The sequence below is a fragment of the Heterodontus francisci genome, chromosome 25 (assembly GCF_036365525.1).
Source record: "Heterodontus francisci isolate sHetFra1 chromosome 25, sHetFra1.hap1, whole genome shotgun sequence".
NCBI classification, from domain to species: Eukaryota; Metazoa; Chordata; class Chondrichthyes; order Heterodontiformes; family Heterodontidae; genus Heterodontus; species Heterodontus francisci.
The window spans coordinates 19205746-19224915 of record NC_090395.1 but is presented as its reverse complement, the minus strand read 5'-3'; the positions used below and the strand labels follow the sequence as shown (position 1 = coordinate 19224915).

At 43.1% G+C, this 19170-nt stretch overlaps 1 protein-coding gene across 3 annotated transcripts in view; it reads left to right on the top strand.

Moving 5' to 3' along the window:
* LOC137383771 (uncharacterized) overlaps nt 1-19170 on the top strand; it is a 37612-nt gene that overhangs the window by 4950 nt on the left and 13492 nt on the right. For all 3 annotated transcript variants that reach the window (XM_068056946.1, XM_068056945.1, XM_068056947.1), the window contains exons 2-3: nt 4041-5369; nt 11372-12079. In XM_068056946.1, coding sequence (XP_067913047.1) covers nt 4224-5369; nt 11372-12079 — 1854 coding nt within the window. In that variant the 5' untranslated portion in view covers nt 4041-4223. The remainder of the gene's footprint in view (nt 1-4040; nt 5370-11371; nt 12080-19170) is intronic.

Below are 19170 nucleotides of genomic sequence, written 5' to 3'. Positions count from 1 at the left end.
AGATCTTTCCTCCCATTAGCTCCTTGCTTATCTGATATCTGTGGGTGTTTATAGTGTCCTCCACTGTGAAGACCGATGCAAAATATTAGTTTAGATTATCTACCATTTCCCTGTTCCCCGTTATCAATGCTCCAGTCGTATCCTCCAACATCTGTATACCCATAGAAGCTCTTGCTGTTTGTTTTTATATTTCTTGCCAATTTACTTTCATAATCATAGGTGGTAGGGAAATATAGGGACAGGTGGGGATGTGGTAGGAATATGGGATTAGTTATCTCTAAACTAAACTAATCAGTTTTCTCCTTCATTAGCTTTGTCATCATAGAGAGATACAGCAATGAAACAGGCCCTTCGGCCACCCAGTCTGTGCTGACCAACAACCACCCATTTATGCTAATCCTACATTAATCCCATATTCCCTACCAGATCTCCACCTTCCCATAATTCTCCTACCACCTACCTACACTAGGGGCAATTTACCATGGCCAATTTACCGATCAATCAGCAAGTCTTTGGCTGTGGGAGGAAACCGCAGCACCCAGCGGAAACCCACGGAGTCACAGGGAGAACTTGCAAACTCCGCACAGGCAGTACCCAGAACCGAACCCAGGTCGCTGGTGCTGTGAGGCTGCGGTGCTAACCACTGCGCTACTGTGCCGCCCAGCCATCTGCTGCTGGTTACTTTTTTAAAAAAAAAATTCCCAATCGTCTGGCCTACCACTAGTTTTTGCCACTTTTATGCCTTAGTTTTTGATTGGATACTCTCCTTGACCGCCTTTGTTAACCACGGGTGGTTCATCCTTCTCATCGAGTCCTTTTTGACCAGGATAATTTTTTGCTGAGTGTTATGAAATCTCTGCTTAAATGTCTGCCACTGCTCATCCATTGATCTTCCCCTTAGTCTATTTTCCCAGCCCACTTTAGACAACTCTTTCTTCAGACCTCTGTAATTGCCCTCAAACTGAATTTCGAAATTCTATCATGTTGCGATCGCTACCCCCGAGAGGATCCTTAACTACAATATCTCTTCTTAATCCTACCTATTTACACATTACTAGATCTAAAATAGCCTGCTCCCGGGTAGGTTCAAGTAACAATCCTCGACACATTCAACAAATTCGTCTTCCATGTTACCTCTGCCAATCTGATTTGTCCGGTCAACATGCAGATTAAAATCACCATGACAATTATAGCACCCTTCTTGCACGCCTCCATTATTTCCCGATTTATATTTTGTCCTACAGTGAGGCAACTCTTCGAGGGCCTATAGACCACTCCCACCTGTGACTTCTTCCCCTTGCTATTCCTTCTTTCCATCCAAACTGATTCCACATCACAATCTATTGCACTTATATCACTACTCACCACTACACTGATACCTTCCGTTATTAGCAAAGCTACCCCCATCTCCTTTTCCTTTTTTGTCTATTTTTCCAGAACGTTGAATACCGTTTAATATTGACTTCCCAGTCTTGGTCACCTTGCAACCATGTCTCTGCAATAGCTATCAAGTCATATTCATTTATTTCTATTTGTGCCGTCAGGTCATTTATCTTGTTACAAATGCTGCGTACATTTAGATAAAGGCCTTTAAGCTTTGACTTTTTACCATTATTACTCATTCTGGTTCTAATTTCTGCTGCATTCTTCTGCTTATATTTTCTGCCCCTTCCTGTCACACTTTGATTACCATTTGCCTCTTCAGTACCCTGCATCTCTGCTCTCTCATTTCTTTTGATTTTTTTAAACTTCCCTTTAAATCAACCCTCCCCCCACTAATTAGTTTAAAGACCTATCTACAACCCTAGTTATACGATTCACTAGGACATTGGTCCCAGCGTGGTTCAAATGAAGCCCATCCCAACAGAACAACTCTCTCCTTCTCCAGTACTGGTGCCAGTGCCCCATCAATCAGAAACCATTTCTCCCACACCAATCTTTGAGCCACACATTGACCGCTCTAATCTTATTTACCCTATGCCAATTTGCACGTGGCTCAGGTAGTAATCCGGAGATTGTTACCTTTGTGGTTCTGGTTTTTAATTTAGCCCAGAGCTGCTCATAATCCCTCAGCAGAACCTCTTTCCTCATCCTACCTATGTTGTTGGTACCTACATGGACCACGACAACTGGATTCTTCTCTTCCCACTCCCAAGTTTCCCTCGAGCTCAGGAGAGATGTCCTTAACCTTGGCACCAGGTAGGCAACACAGCCTTCGGGACTCCCTGTCTTTGCTGCAGAGAACAGCCCTAACTATGCCATCCCCTATTACTACTACATTTCTCTTTTCTCCCCCCACTTGAATGGCACTCTGAACCACAGTGCTGTGGTCAGTTCGCTCATCCTCCCTGCAGTCTGTGCCCTCGTCCACACAGGGAGCAAGAACCTCGTACCTATTGGATAAGGGCACCGGCTGAGGCTCCTCCAAAGCTAAATTCTGGATCTCCATACCTGCTTCACTCGCAGTCACACCCTCCTGTCTCTGACCACTGTCCAAATCAGATGCAATTAATTTAAGGGGTGTGACTGTCTCCTGAAACAGTGTCCAGGTAACACTCCCCCTCCCTGAGATGTCGCAGTGTCCGCAGCTCAGACTCCAGCTTGTCAACTCTGAGCTGAAGGTCCTCGAGCAGCCGACACTAGCTGTAGATGTGGCCACTGTGGATCGTCCACCAGCTAGCTACCACATACTACAACGGCAACACATCGCCTGCCCAGCCATCTCTATTCTATTTAATTAATTAATTTGGATGTTAGCTATTTTAAAAGTGAATTTCTTAACTGTACTCTTTATCTGTAATAACGTCTCTTGATTTAAACCACTTGGCCAATCAAAAGAGATACGGAAGAGATACCCACCAATCACCTACCTGTTTTCCTGTGACGTTGCACAGGAAGGGAGACACAGGTTGAAGAGGCTCTCTGCCACCGGTTTTTATCTCCCGCTGCCCTTCTCACGCAGGTCCACTCTCTGTGTGCATTGCCAGACCATTGCCTGATGCACACAGCATTCAGCTGTTGTATCAATGGCTAAATGAGAACTGGTTGATAAACCTTAATGGTAATTGGGAAACAGCTCAGTCTGTGTTCGGAACATAACAGGCATCGGCTGTTTAGCCCTTTGAGCTTTTCCACGTCATTCAGTGAGATCATTGCTTTTATGTGACCTAACTCCATATACCTGCCTTTGTCCCATATCCCTTAGATTTTTGTTATCCAAAGGTATTATCAATGTCTGTTTTAAAATTAACAATTGATCCAGCATCAATTGCCATTGTGGGAGAGGGTTCCAAATTTCTACCATCCTTTGTATGTAGAAGTGTTTCCTAATTTCGCTCTTGAAAGGACTGGCTCTAATTTTTAGACTGTGTCCTGGTCCTAGGCTCCCCAACCAGCGTAATTATGTTCTTTCTATCTGTCCCGTCTGTTCCCCGAATATCTTAAACTTCAATCAAATTACCCCTTAACCTCAAATTCTAGGGAATACAATCCTAGTTTGTGTAATCGCGTATCGTAACTTAGCCTTTAAGTGTCCAGATATCATTCTGGTACATCTGAACGACATTCCCTCCAAGGCCAATATATCCTTCTTAAGATGTAGTGACCAGAACTGCTCACTGTACTCCAGATGTGTTCTAACCAGGACTTTGTATAGCTGGAGCATAACTTCTACTCTTGTTGGGTGACTTCAATCAAGATTGAGTCTTGCATGAACTTGGTGTGCTGTGAGACACGAGCAGATGTAGGTTACCTAAGTCAGCTCAGGCCCCCAGTGAGATCTGCCTCTTGTAGTCTGCATCAATGCATGGTGCTGCTGGGCCAGGTTTAAACAACATCATATATCTGGATGGGGAGCAGTGGCAAGTTTTTGGGTAGGATTATTTGCAAGAAGTTTTTGTGTGTTCTCCTGCCCTAACCTGGATTGTTTTGGCTTTATTTTTAATTATGAATTCAGCACCTCCCACTTTCCTCATGTAATACAGGTGTTGGTTTAGTTGGGGTATAATCTGTAATTAATCTTCCCTTTTTTGTGCTTTCAGGACCTGGAGCAGCTGTCCAGCACCCCCACGTTCAGAGGTCTGCCACTTCTCCTGCCTCTCTCATCGAGAGGCATACAGCCAGCATTCAAGACTGTTGAGTAGAGGACCTGCTACTCCAGTTTTTACTTTGTGCAAAGCACCCACTTGAGAGTCGTCTCCCAGGTAGCTGGGTCGAGAAGAGCTATGAACCAAAATCAGCTGGGTCCTGAGCCCCAGACGGCACATACCCCCAAGCCCTCTGCCAGTGGCGGCGAGGGAGTACACACCTGTGTCACCTCTCCTGCAAGTAGCTTGGCCGCCAGCCCTTCTGTTGATTTGGGGACGGTGCAGAGTGTGACCTGTCCTGGGACCTACATCCAGATCCCCATCAATGCTGAGGTTCGCTGCGTCTCCACATTGTCCTTGCCCATGGCAGTCCAGCAGAAGATCTTTGGAGGAACCTGCAAGCTGCCCAAGGACGGCGATTACAGCAAATGCACCTCAGCCATTTACATCTGTCCAGTGAACCCAGTTAAGGTGACCGAGACCAAGCGCCTTTTGCCTTTGGTGCCCAAACCACTGTCGCTGATCCGCAGTGCTGGGGATGTGACTGATCCAGTTCTGGAGAAGCCCACTGCCTCACTAGTGGCCAAAATGATGAGCAAGGCGCCTTCTTCAAGGAATCAAGACACCAAAATGCACAAGGCAGGAAAGGAAGTTACCACCACCCCAACACCTGTTTCTGTAAAATTTTGCAACAACCTGGCCTCTCAAGTGCTGAAGACATTTGTGAAGCATCAGGCCAAAGGGGTCAGCATGGACAGTTGGATGCAGGCTTACTGCAATGGCCCATTGGATACCAAGGCTGGGCGTTCGTTCAAAGAAAATGCACTGCTCCTTTTCAATGGACAACTATACTTCTTAGCCCAAAAAGGCATTGAGATTCCCACTGGTGCAGACAAAGGGAGGCTGTCTGTAAGGGAGTCAGAACCACATGACCAGAAGGTGGGCCCAGGTGGGCCAGGGCGGCTTGAGCTGAGTCGGTGCCCGGGTGAGCCAGGGCGGCTTGAGCTGAGTCGGTGCCCGGGTGAGCCAGGGCGGCTTGAGCTGAGTCGGTGCCCGGGCGAGCTAGGGCAGCTTGAGCTGAGCATAGAGACCAGTCCAAGCCCACTTAGCAGTTCAACTACAAGACAGGATGTCGGTTCACCTGAAATGAGACATGAACTTGACACGAAAGGAAAGGAATGTGATGTAAACAGAGACAACTGTTTAAATCCTCGTGGGATGGATTTGGCTGCCCATGATACAAGTCTGCTTCCAGTCAAGAATGGTTTGGATCTGGCACAAAAGGTGAAAAGCTTTGAAAACTAGTATCTGAACATGCATGAACCCACCATCCAGCTAATGATCATAATTGAGCCTTTTGTAATAATGGGAGCCCTTTATCATATTGGACAGTGTGCTTGTTGAACAGTCCCTAGTTTCTGTCTATTTAGTAGTGTAAGTAGTAAGAACCTTGGACATACAACTATTCTTCACTATGGGATGTTGCATTCCAACCTAATTCAAAAGGGAAGGGTATGTTTACTGGTAGCACAAGGTAACTAGAACTGCATTAAATGAGATATTTGGGTGCTTTCTGACTTGTAATAAGACTTCTGATCACAGCACGACCTTGCGTGTTTTACCATTTGGCGCTGAGAAAGCGATTGTCATAAAGCCAGATTGAACTGGTGCTTCATTGCTTTACTCCCACATTAAATATAGGGGAAATCATCACAGTGGCAGTACTGCTTTTAAAAATGTTCTCTGCAAACATAGGGCAGCGCAGTGGTTAGCACCGCAGCCTCACAGCTCCAGGGACCCGGGTTCAATTCTGGGTACTGCCTGTGCGAAGTTTGCAAGTTTTCCTTGTGACCGTGTGGGTTTTCGCCGGGTGCTCCGGTTTCCTCCCACCGCCAAAAACTTGCAGGTGATAGGTAAATTGGCCATTGTAAATTGCCCCTAGTGTAGGTAGGTGGTAGGGAATATGGGATTACTGTAGGGTTAGTTCTTGGTCGGCACAGACTCGGTGGGCCGAAGGGCCTGTTTCAGTGCTGTATCTCTAAATAAATAAAATAAAACATGGGTAGAAGCCAGCGTTACACATTAATAGGCTTGGAGTGCCATCTGCTGGCAGTTTCAGTGAGTTTAAAAGGATTTCAAGACAGGGCATGCTCTTTGAAAACATTGTTTGTTGGAGGGTTTGGAGATTGATCACAACAGAGCAGTACATCAGCCATGTGATGTTGGAATGGATAAGCCTAGTGCTGAAGTGATGTGGAGGCTGTTGGTACATTTGCATCAACTGGTTACTGACTGCACATGACCTCCATTGGCAAAGAACCTGTAGGAGCCTTGCTTTTTCTCCTCCACACCAAACAGTGTTTCTCCCGCCTCGCCCCCCCCCCCCCCCCCCCTCCCCCCCGGCCCAAAGCGGCACACTGCCGCCCACCATCCGGCCCCACTTTCTATGAGTTAAAGATTTTGCATTGGTACAGAGTGCTTTTAGCATTGCACTGACACTTTTATGGCATAAACAAGGTGGTAAGATGTGAAGTGGGGCACATTTCTCCTGGCAGTTTTTGTGTGGTGCTAGGTGCAGCCTTGACTCTGGGTTCCAGCTACATTTACATTATGTGCATTGATATGCCAAATTATAAAGAATATTGGAAGAAATGAAGGATGAGAGGAGGCTGTTGGCCCATAATGCCCATTCCTCTAATGCTCTTAACTGTTCGTACTTGCATCTAATTGCATGCTGAATGTCCATAATAACTTTGTGCTATGGAGGAACAGGAGTAGGCCATTCAGCCCCTGAGCCTGTTGCATTTTTCAATGAGATCATGGCTGATCTGCGTCCTAACTCCATTTACCTGCCTTGGCTCCATATCCCTTAAGACCCTTGGCTAATGAATCTATAACTCTGATTTAAAATAATTAAATGGAACTAGCATTTACTGCTTTTTGTAGGAGAGAATCTCACTCCTACCAGTATTTCCTAACTTCTCTCTTGAATGCCCCCTTGTCCTAGACTACCCCACCAGTGGAAATAGTTTCTTGCTATCTACCCTATCCATTCTTTCAAAAGCCTAAACACTCAAGCAAATCACCCCATAACCACCTCTATTGAATGGTATACAAGCCTATATTTCGAATATCCTCTTAAAGTAACCTTTGGAGCCATGCTAACATTCTGGTGAATCTGTGCTCTGCTGCACTCCTTCCAAGGCCAATATATCCTTTCTAAGGTGCAGTGCCCAGAGCTATACACAGTACTCCAGATGTGGTTGAACGAAGGCATTGCATAACTCTCATAAAGGCCTTTAAATAATATAAAGTTTAACATTCCATTTGTCTGATTATTTTTATACCTAACCGCTACATTTTAGTGATCTGTGTACATAGACCCCTAAATCTCTTTAGACCTGCATTGTCCCTAGCTTTTCATTTTGTTTTAAACGTGATCTATCCTTTTTTGGACCCAAAATGGATGATTTCATATCTAACCTGTTGCAAAATCTGCCCGCTCACTTTATCAATGCCTATTTAAAATTTATGCTGCCACTTACATCATGTAATATACCACCAATCTGTGTGTCATTGGCTCATTTGGATATATGACTGTATATTAGATATGCCATTAATAAATATATGGAATTGCTGCCAGGGGAGGTGGTGGAAGCAGATACGATAGCGACATTTAAGAGACATCTTGACAAATACATGAATAGGAAGGGAATAGAGGGCTATGGGCCCCGGAAGTGCAGAAGGTGTTAGTTTAGGCAGGCATCAAGATCGGTGCAGGCTTGGAGGGCTGAATGGCCTGTTCCTGTGCTGTACTGTTCTTTGTTCTTTGAATTGTTGAAGCCCCAGCACTGAATCTTGTGGGATATCACTAGTCACTTCTTTCTGTTGGAGTACATATCCATTATGCCTACTTTCTGTCTTCTGCCTAAGCAACCTCCTAAGCCTTCAATTTCATGAGTTTCAGCTAATAGTCTCTTATGTGGAACCTTATTGAATGCTTTCTGGAAGTCCATATATATTACATCCATAGTCATTCCCCTATCACTTCATTTCACTTCCTCAAGAATTTTTTAGATTTGTTATAAGTGACCTAACCCTTTACAAATTCATGTTGGCTCTCTAATCAGCTCAAATTTCTCTAAGTACGCCAATAACTTTACCACAACAGATCTATGACTAATGGGTCTATAGTTTCCTGTGTTTTCTCTCTCATCTTTCTTAAATAATGGAGTTACATTTGTAGTTTTCCAATGTAATGGGACAATTCCTGAATTGAGAGAACTTGGTATGATTATAGTAGCTATAAATTTCTCACCTCCTACCTTTAAAACCCAGGGGTTAACTATCAGGTCCAGGAGATTTGTCAGTCTTTAGTGTCTTAATTTTAAAACACCTCTTGCTTCTGTTAATGCACCAAGGACTGGAACTTAATTAAATGTTTCCCTGGAATGTCATATGTTATCCTCATCCTCTACTGTGTTGATTGGACATGAAGTAATTGTTCAACAAGTCTGCCCCCCATTTCTTTAACTTGCAATATTAACCACATATGTTTTTAAAGGGCTCACATTAGACTTGACTACCCTTTTTCCCAGTATAATTGTGATATATTTTGTTACTCTTGATTTTGCAGTTCTTATTATTTTTTTGTCTTCCTTTGTTGTTGTTTGTGTCTCTTCCAATGCCCTGGAACTACTACTGTATGCTCTTACCCCTCTCATGTTGTTCATAGCTGTTTTATTTGGTAAGGCTCTTGCCCCTTAGTATCTACTGGTTTTGAATTAAGCTAAATTCTTCTTTGAATACCTCCCACTGGCCAACTATAGTTTTACCCAATAACTAGTTTTGACCAGTTTGCGAACGTTGAATTTGATCATATGATCATTGCTAATAAAAGCTCCCGTACTGTCAGATTAGCTAAGTCTGTGGCTCATTGTTCATAATGAACAAACAGGTTGTACTAGATTTCGTAATGAACATAGATTTCTTGGCTACATTTCCAAACTTGCCCATTTTGACTAATTTTTTTAATATCTATTTAAAGTTTGGGTTTCATGAGATTAATTGAATACCATTCTCTTCTCTTCCCACCCCCCCTCCCAACCAATGCTCCCAGATACCCCACCAACCCCAGGTCTCTTGTGTACTCTCTTCCTGCCTCATTGCACCTTTATATTTTGCCCTGGAGGTTTCTGTTTCTCTGGTTACCATCCCCTAATTTTCCATTCGCTCATTCACTTTAGGTAGATAATTACACAGTAGCAGAAAAACCTGGACACTCTTCTTCCCCTTTGCATCCTCACCATGCTGAACCGAAGCCTTGTGACACCACCACCTACCCTAATTCGTTGTTTCTGAGGACCTCAAAGCTGCAAAACTCCTCATCTCCCTTCTGTTTAGTCAATTTGAATGTCAATGCATGTGTCTTCATTCTTGCACCGCCCCCACCACCCCACTTCCTGTCATTGGAAGGCTTTGTTGGCTTTCTGTGCTCTAGAGAATGAACTTTTCACTCTTTCTTTGTTCCACTCTCCTATTGGTGACCACTGTTTGTCATCTTGCACCCCACAATTTAAACAAAAAGTTCACCACTAGTCATCACCCCTTCATGTCTTTGTATAGAATGAGTGCTACACAAACATAAGCTGATGCCATTCTCTTGTAATACCAAAGCTTGTCATCGATGTACTTTTCTTATGACTTCTAGGCATGTTCGTCAAGACTGCGTCTAAGCAGCATTCTGCATTTTAGAGGGTGCTTTGCAATTGAAAAGTAGTTATCCTAGTTACACAAAGGAAAATATGGAAAATTTTGGTTTTGTTTTCACATTAAAGTTGATCAATTATCTTCCCAAAGGGGAAAAATTTCCTATCAACTTGAACGTATCTGATATTTTAAGATGTTCCCCCTCCATTTTCAAACAAAACTCATAAATAGGTTTCATTTTCCACTTATTGACACAATCCAGCGTAATGGGGAAGTTACAACTTCCATTCATTACTATTTCCAGTGCAAGTCTGATGATCCATTGAGTTGTCTGTACTTGTTTTTACAAATCCTAAACACAATGGCAGGTGAGGGTGTTACTGATGGTAGGAGTTCCTGAGTGAGGATATTTTGGAAAATTGAGAAGTTGGCTTAGATTAGGTCATCAAGTGCCGGCTATGATCTCTGGGGCTTACTTGATTGAAACTGGAGGAATTTCCCAGAGTTTTTCCGATTAATATGTGCAGGCTTTTAATTGTTTTTCTTTTGCTTCCCCAGAAGTCCAATTACTAGAGTTTTGGAGGTTGATAGAATGTTGATGGACCTCAAAGTACATTGTTGAGAAAAATGTTGAAAGACTTGCACCTGCTCACAAATCTTAGTACTTGCTTCATACTTTTTATAATTGTAAATTCATGTCACAAGGAAATCCCTATCTAAATATTTAAAACATTTCACCACATGACATTCATCCAGTTGAGTCAGTCAAAATATTTTTGAAGAAACTTTTTTTTATCTGCCATTTTTTCCAGTAAATTTCTATTCATAATGAGGTTCTAAACAAGATGTTTAAACAATCCATATTTCACAATAGTGTCATTTAAATTAAATTTTTGTCTTGAATTTCATTTCAATGTCTTCACGTGTCTGAAAATCCTGACCTTCAACTGGATATTTTTTACCTCAGAAGTTGGATAACCTCTAATCAGGACTGTGCCTTCTGAGTGCATGCAGACTTCCCCAACATGCAATAAATACATCACCATGAGGTAAAGGATGGACAGTGTATCCGTTCATCCTGTGAGGATTTCATAGAATGATAAAATGCTGTTCTGAAGGTAGTAGGAAAAATGCAGTTCAGCCACTTTGAGCAGCTGTAAAACTATATTAGCTAGGATGTAAGGTGCTCACGTTCTTTGTTCGGATTAGGATATGCGCAGTGTGGTTGAAGAACTGCTTAATTATGGACTAAAAGTTTTTTGATTATGTCTCAAAATCGCTTTCTGCCCTTGCAACCTTTGTTCACCTCAGGAGTGCAGTAACTTAGTGATTCTTTTCCCTTCTACTTGTTAATTAAAGCAGCAGTAGACAGGAGCATCAAACAGTTTTGCTATATGCTCCGGCCTACATCTTTACAAAAAATTGATTGGAAGGAAGCATAGCGCTGAGTTTGCTGATATGACCACATGTTTTTTTTTTTTGCTATTGTTGTATGGGACAGTTTGGGGCTGATATACATTGTGTTGTGTTTTGTAGTGCAATACTTTTACTGAAATCCTTGCATCTCATTTTTGCAGGTTGTGAAACAGTTACCAAATTCCCTTCCAGGAAGCTGTGCAAGATGGCCTCTGCTTTCTAAGGATAGAGACTTATTGTTAAAAGCAGGGATCTTTGCTGATGTCCGAGTTTGCCTTTATAGAATCTCCTTGATTGACCTTGCAAATTCGTCGGGATGCTGGTTGGAAAGTCCCATAACGTATATCCCAAAACTCTCCAAGGAGCCTGATCTGGAGGATTTGGGAATATGTCCGGAACACTCTTGGGAGTCTGGGCCACCAGAACTGGAGCAATGCCCAGAACTCATCAGGGAGCATGACCCAACAGAATTCAGAGAGTGTCCAGAGCTTTTGAAGGAGGCCAGACTACCAGATTTAGGAAAAGGTCCAGATATCTCGCGGGTGCCTGACTCAGTTGGATCCAAAGAACCCAGCCTAGTGATAATGGAAGAAGATGTAGCTGTCTCTAGAGTGCTTATGCCAGCAGAATTGGAGGAGTGCCCTGCTATCTCAAGGGAGCCTAGCCAAGTAGCACTGGAAGAATGTCACGATTATTCTAAAAAACGTGTCACAATAACATTGGAAGAAGATGCTTACAGAGCACCCACTACAGCAGAATTTGGAGGACATTCAGAACCTCCTTTGAACACTAGTTCAGCAGATTTGATGGACTGTCTTTCTGAATCTGAAGAGGGATTCCATAATAATTTCAGAAGGAAGAGGAAAGAGGTATTTAATTTTACTGAGAGCATGGTGATGGTCTGCTTTTCACCCAGAGTGGTAGAGGAAAATCTGAGGTAGATGAAACTGAAGTTAGAAAAGAGGAAGGCAAATCAAACCATATTTCACTCTGGAAGAACTGTAAAAATTTGGGAGCGTAATGCCTTCTCTTGATGGTTTAGTGTTTGTATCTTTTCAATGCCTATGAATAGGGAACCATTCAGAATGGAAATGAAGGGAAGTGATGGTATTCTATGCAAATGAATTGCTAAGTAGTTTCATTAGAATTGGAGTGCTTGTAGTGACAGTCTTGTTTGCTTCCTGTTTAGCTGTAAAAGGGGGAGGGAAAAATATTTAGAAGATCAATGCTGTGTATCTGTAACAAGGTTGTAGGAGTATTTCACGCGCATATCTAACTGAAAAAGGGTGATGGACCATATGCTGTCTGGGTACCACTGACTGACCTGAGATGCTCAATTTTGTATACAGTAGTAACAATTTTAATTCAGAAACCTCTATGTTGAATGTTCGGTCTGCCTGAAGATAAAGATGAAGGTGAGTACATGTCCCTTTACGATTTCAATGTTGGAGCCTATTCTTGACCAACAGTAGACTTCCTGTGATAAACGCATAAAATTTTTTTTTGTACTTTGGTGACTCTTCCACACAAGTTAAATTTTAACAGCTTGTCTTGTTGCTTTGGTTCTAATTTTGGAATTTGAATAAACAAGCAGAACATTCCCTTCTAGACATCCCAACTGAATATATTGATCATATTTTCAATTTCAATATGATAAAACAGAATCTGACCAAAGTCGACAGGGAGCAGCTACTTGTAGGAAAGTCTACATCACATCAGTGGGAGTCATTCAAAGAGGAAATTGAGAGTTCAGAGCCAATATGTGAAGGGTAGGACTAACAGGCCCAGGGATTCCTGGATGTCAAGGGATATAGAGGATTGGATCAGGAAAAAAAGGAGGCTTAAGGCAGATCCCAAGCGCTGAAAACAGTGGAGGCACTAGAGAAGTATAGAAAATGTAGTGTGGTACTTAAAGTAATTACGAGAGCGAAGAGGGGACATGAAAAAACACCGGGCAAGATAAAGGAAAATTCCAAGGCGTTTTATAAATATATTAAGGGCAAGAGGATAACCAGGGAAAGAATAGGGCCCATTAGGGACCAACATGGCAATCTGTGTGTGGAGCCGGAGAACATAGGTGAGGTTTTAAATGATCACCTTTCATCTGTGTTCACTATGGAGAAGGACGATGTAGGTGTAGAGATCAGGGAGGGGGATTGTGATATACTTGAACATATTAGCATTGAAAGGGAGGAAATATTAGCTGCTTTCGTGGGCTTAAAAGTGGATAAATCCTCAGGCCCAGATGAGATGTATCTCAGGCTGTTATGTGATAGCAGGGGCTTTGACACAAATTTTCAAATCCTCTTTGGTCACAGGGGAGGTACCAGAGGACTGGAGGATAGCGAATATGGTACCATTATTCAACAAGGGTAGTAGGGATAAACCAGGTAATTACAGGTCAGTGAGCCTAACATCAGTACTTGGGAAAATATTGGAAAAAAATTCTGAGGAAGAAGATTAATCTTCATTTGGAGAGGCAGTGATTAATCAGGGATAGTCAGCATGGCTTTGTCAAGGGGAGATCGTATATAACTTGATTGAATTTTTCAAGGTGACTGGATGTGTCGATGAGGGTAAAGCAGTAGATTTAGTACACGTGGATTTCAGTAAGGCTTTTGATAAGGTCCTGCATGGGAGATTGGTTAAAAAGGTAAGAGCCCATGGGATCCAGGGCAATTTGGTAAATTGGATCCAAAATTGGCTTAGTGGAAGGAGGCAGAGGGTAATGGTTGAGGGTTGTTTTTGCGATTGGAAGCCTGTGACCAGTGGTGTACCACAGGATCGGTGCTGGGACCCTTGCTGTTTGTAGTGTACATTAATGATTTAGATGTGAATATAGGAGGTATGATCAACAGGTTCGCTGATGGCACGAAAATTGGTGGTGTCGTAAATAGTGAGGAGGAAATCCTTAGATTACAGGGAGATATAGATGGGCTGGTAAGATGGGCGGAGCAGTGGCAAATGGAATTTCATCCTGAAAAGTGTGAGGTAATGCATTTTGGGAGGACTAATGAGGCAAGGGAATATACAATGGATGGTAGGACCCTAGGAAGTACAGAAGGTTAAAAGGCTCTTGGTGTACTTGTCCATAGATCACTGAAGGCAGCAGCACAGGTAGATAAGATGGTTAGGAAGGCATATGGGATACTTGCCTTTATTAGCCGAGGCATAGAATATAAGAGCAGGGAGGTTATGATGGAGCTGTATAAAACGCTAGCTAGGCCACATCTGGAGTATTGTGTACAGTTCTGGTCACCACACTATAGGAAGGATGTGATTGCACTGGAGAGGGTGCAGAGGAGAGTCACCAGGATGTTGCCTGGGCTGGAGCATTTCATCTATGAAGAGAGACTGAAAAGGCTAGGGTTGATTTCCTTAGAGCAGAGAAGGCTGAGGGGAGGGGGGGTTGGTGGGGACATGATTGAGGTGTACAAGATTATGAGGGGCATTGAAAGGTTAGATAGGAAGAAACTTTCTCCTTTAGCGGAGGGGTCAATAACCAGGGGGCATAGATTTAGGGTAAGGGGCAGGAGGTTTAGGGGGGATTTTAGGAAAAATGTTTTCACCCAGAGGGTGGTTGAAATCTGGAACGCACTGCCTGAAGAGGTGGTGGAGGCAGGAACCCTCACAAACTTTAGGAAGTATTTAGATGAGCACTTGAAACGGTATAGCATACAAGACTATGGGTCAAGTGCAGGAATATGGGATTCGAATAGTTGGGTGCTGGATGGCCAGCACAGACACGATGGGCCACAGGGTCTGTTTCTGTGCTGTATAACTCTATGAAGGTATGGGTGGTTAAGCAACTTGTTTCACCTGACTACCAACTGCTTTCTTGTGAGGCTTGGAAATAGACAGTCATTTTCGTGTAGTCAGGTGATATCTAGTGAGTTAATAGGTTAGGGAAAAGTCACCAATGTTGGTAAATGTCAGGTGATTATGATGAAAACCATGATGGGAAAATTCCAACAGCATATAAAATTTCCCCCACTGCCTTGAATGTTGATCTTGGCCACCTTAGTTTGATTTTTGCTCTCACTTTCTTTTGAAGGTTGTGACCTCCGCTAGAGTTCAGTTTTGTGGTGGCTCTCTCAAAAGAGCAAATCTGTGCTCCATTCTGCTGTCTCCTAAAGGAACTCGCTATAGCTAATGAAGAAAGATTATGGGCTAATATAGCATTCATCAATATATAGTAACCACCCTTCAGCTAAAGAAATATATACTGATGTATCCTAGTTCATTAATTGGCTACCTGGCTTTCTTTACTCTTCCTTTCTTCTCCACTATGTGTTTCTTCCTTAGCAATTAGCTTGTTTTCTTTATCAAGTTCCGTCTTACTCTTGATCTTGCTGTTGGTGGGCTCCTGAGTCAAATGGTTTGTTTTTTGAGAACAGTGTACTACAGCTGCTGGTCGGAGACTGATCTTGGGTTTCAACTGGGAAGTACCTAGTTTATACTACCTTCTTGGAACTGCTATGTCTTGCTTGGGCAAATGCAAACGAATCCTTTGTCCACATTTAACCTGTACTGGCAGGACACGTCTACATGGGTGGTTCCATTGCATACAGCTTGCAACACAAAACCATCCTTTTGGCAGATGCTCAAAATCTTGGTTAAAGAGGTAGGTTTTAAGGAGTGTCTTAAAGGAGGAAAGGAGAGGCAGAGGGGTTTAAGGAGGATATTCCAGAAGTTAGGACCTTTCCAGCTGAAGTCGGGGCTGGCAATGGAGTGATTAAATTGGGGGTGCTGTAGAGGTCAGATTTGGAGGAACGCAAATATCTGAAGGTTCTAGAGAAAGGAGCACCAGCCTTTCTTGATAAGTATAATCTCTTCAGTTCTGGTATCATCCTTGTGTGTGTATTTTGCACCTTATACAGTGCTCCTATATCTTTTTTATAATAAAGACCAGAGTTGTTCACAGAAGTGTAGCCTAACTAAGGATCTATACAAGTTGTCTTTTATTGTAAGGGGGATGGAATATAAAAGTAGGGAAGTCTTACTACAACTGTACAGGGCATTGGTGAGACTGTACCTCGAGAACTGCGTACAGTTTTGGTCTCTTTATTTAAGGAGAGATTTATTTGCATTGGAGGCAGTTCAGAGAAGGTACACTAGGCTGATTCCTGAGGTGAAGGGGTTGTCTTGTGAGGAAAAGTTGGGCCTATACTCATTGGACTTTAGAAGAATGAGAGGTAATCTTATTGAAACATATGATTCTGAGAGGATGTTTTTCTTTGTGGGGGAACCTAGAACTAGGGGGCACAGTTTCAGAATATGGGGTTTCCCATTTACAAAGAAACAGAGAAAATAGGAGTGGGCGTAGGCCATTCGGCCCTTCGAACCTGCTCCACCATTCATTATGATCATGGCTGATCATCCAACTCAGTAGCCTGTTCCGGCTTTTGCCCCATACCCTGAGATACCTTTAGACCCAAGAGCTATATCTAACTCCTTCTTGAAAAACATACAATGTTCTGGCCTCAACTGCTTTCTGTGGTAGCGAATTCCACAGGTTCACCACTCTCTGGGTGAAGAAATGTCTCCTCATCTCAGTCCTGAAAGGTTTACCCCGTATCCTTTAGACTACGACCCCTGGTTCTGGACTCCCCCATCATCGGGAACGTCCTTCCTGCTTTTACCCTGTCAAGTCCTGTTAGAATTTTATAGGTTTCTATAAGATTCCCTCTCTCTCTTCAGAACTCCAGCGAATATATTATTTTTATTTAGAGATACAGCACTGAAACAGGCCCTTCGGCCCACCAAGTCTGTGCTGACCAATTTTATACTAACCCTACAATAATCCCATATTCCCTACCTGCACTAGGGGCAATTTATAATGGCCAATTTACCTATCACCTGCAAGTCTTTTGGCTGTGGGAGGAAACCGGAGCACCCGGCGAAAACCCACGCAGACACGGGGAGAACTTGCAAACTCCACACAGACAATACCCAGAATCGAACCCGGGTCCCTGGAGCTGTGAGGCTGCAGTGCTAACCACTGCACCACTGTGCCGCCCACAGTGCTAACCGACCCAATCTCTCCTCGTAAGTCAGTCCCACCATCCCAGGAATCCGTCTGGTAAACCTTTGCTGCACTCCCTCTATAGCAAGAACATCCTTCCTCAGATAAGGAGACCAAAATTGCACACACTTTTCTAGGTGTGGCCTCACCAAGGCCCTGTATAATTGCAGCAAGACATCCCTGCTCCTGTACTCGAATCCTCTCGCTATGAAGGCCAACATACCATTTGCCTTTTTTACCGCCTGTTGAAACTGCATGCTTACCTTCAGCGATTGGTGTATGAGAACACCCAGGTCACGCTGCATATTCCCCTCTCTGTTTATAGCCGTTCAGATAATCTGCCTTTCTGTTTTTGCTACCAAAGTGGATAACCTCACACTTATCCATGTTATACTGCATCTGCCATGCATTAGCCCACTCACTCAACTTGTCCAAATCACCCTGAAGCCTCTCTGCATACCCCTCACAACTCCCCCTCCCACCCAGTTTTGTGTCATCTGCAAATTTGGAGATATTCCATTTAGTTCCCTCATCTAAATCATTAATGTATATTGTGAATAGTTGGGGTTCTAGCACAGATCCCTGTGGTACCCCACTAGTCACTGCCTGCCATTTGGAAAAAGACCCATTTATCCCTATCTTTGTTTCCTATCCGCCAACCAATTTTCTATCCATCGCAATACACTACCCATCGCAATACACTACCCACAATCCCACGCGCTTTAATTTTACATGCTAATCTCCTTTATGTGGGACTTTGTCGAAATCTTTCTGAAAGTCCAAATTAACAACATCCACCGGAAATGAGGAATTTCTTCTCTAAGGGTCGTTAATCTTTGGAATTCTCTACCCCAGTGGATGTTGGGTCATTGAGTATATTCAAGGCTAAGTTGGACAGATTTTTGATCTACAAGGGAGTTGAGGGTTATGGGGGCAGACAGGAAAGTGGAGTTGAGGCCACCATCAGATCAGCCATGATCTTATTAAATGGTAGAGCAAGCTCAAGGCTGAATGGCCTACTCCTCATTTCTTATGATCTAAACATAACTTCTCTGATTTTCAGTCCCTCTAGAAATGAACCCCAGTGCTTTGGTTTGCTTTTTATGGCCTTATTAACTTGTATTGCTGCTAGTAATGGCGTGTGTATCTGCACCCCAAGATCCCTTTTGCTCCTCTACCTCTTTTAACTCTTAATATCCAAGCTGTATGTGGCCTTTAATCTTCCTGCCAAAATGCACTGCTTTACACTTGTTAATAGTGAAATTAATTAGTCTATTTAATTGGCAATTCTGCAAACTTATTAATGCCTTCCTGTATTTGGGGGAGGCAGTGGTAATACTATCACTGGACTAGTAATCCAGAGACCTAGGCTAATGCTGTGGGGACATGGGTTCAAATCCCACCATGGCAGATGGTGAAATTTGAATTCAATTAATAAATCTGCAATTAAAAGCTATTTTAATGGTGACCATCAAGCCATTGTCGATTGTTGTAAAAACCCATTTGGTTCACTAATGTCTTTTGGGGAATGAAATCTGCTGTTCTTACCTTGTCTGGCCTACATGTGACTCCAGACCCAGAGCAATGAGGTTGACTCTTAAATGCCCTCTGAAATGGCCTAGCATAGAATATAAGAGCAGGGAGGTTATGATGGAGCTGTATAAAACGCTAGTTAGACCACAGCTGGAGTATTGTGTACAGTTCTGGTCACCACACTATGGGAAGGATGTGATTGCACTGGTGAGGGTGCAGAGGAGATTCACCAGGATGTTGCCTGGGCTGGAGCATTTCAGCTATGAAGAGAGACTGGATACGCTAGGGTTGTTTTCCATAGAGTAGAGTAGGCTGAGGGGGGACCAGATTGAGGTATACAGAATTATGAGGGGCATTGATAGGATAGATAGGAAGAAACTTTTTCCCTTAGCGGAGGGATCA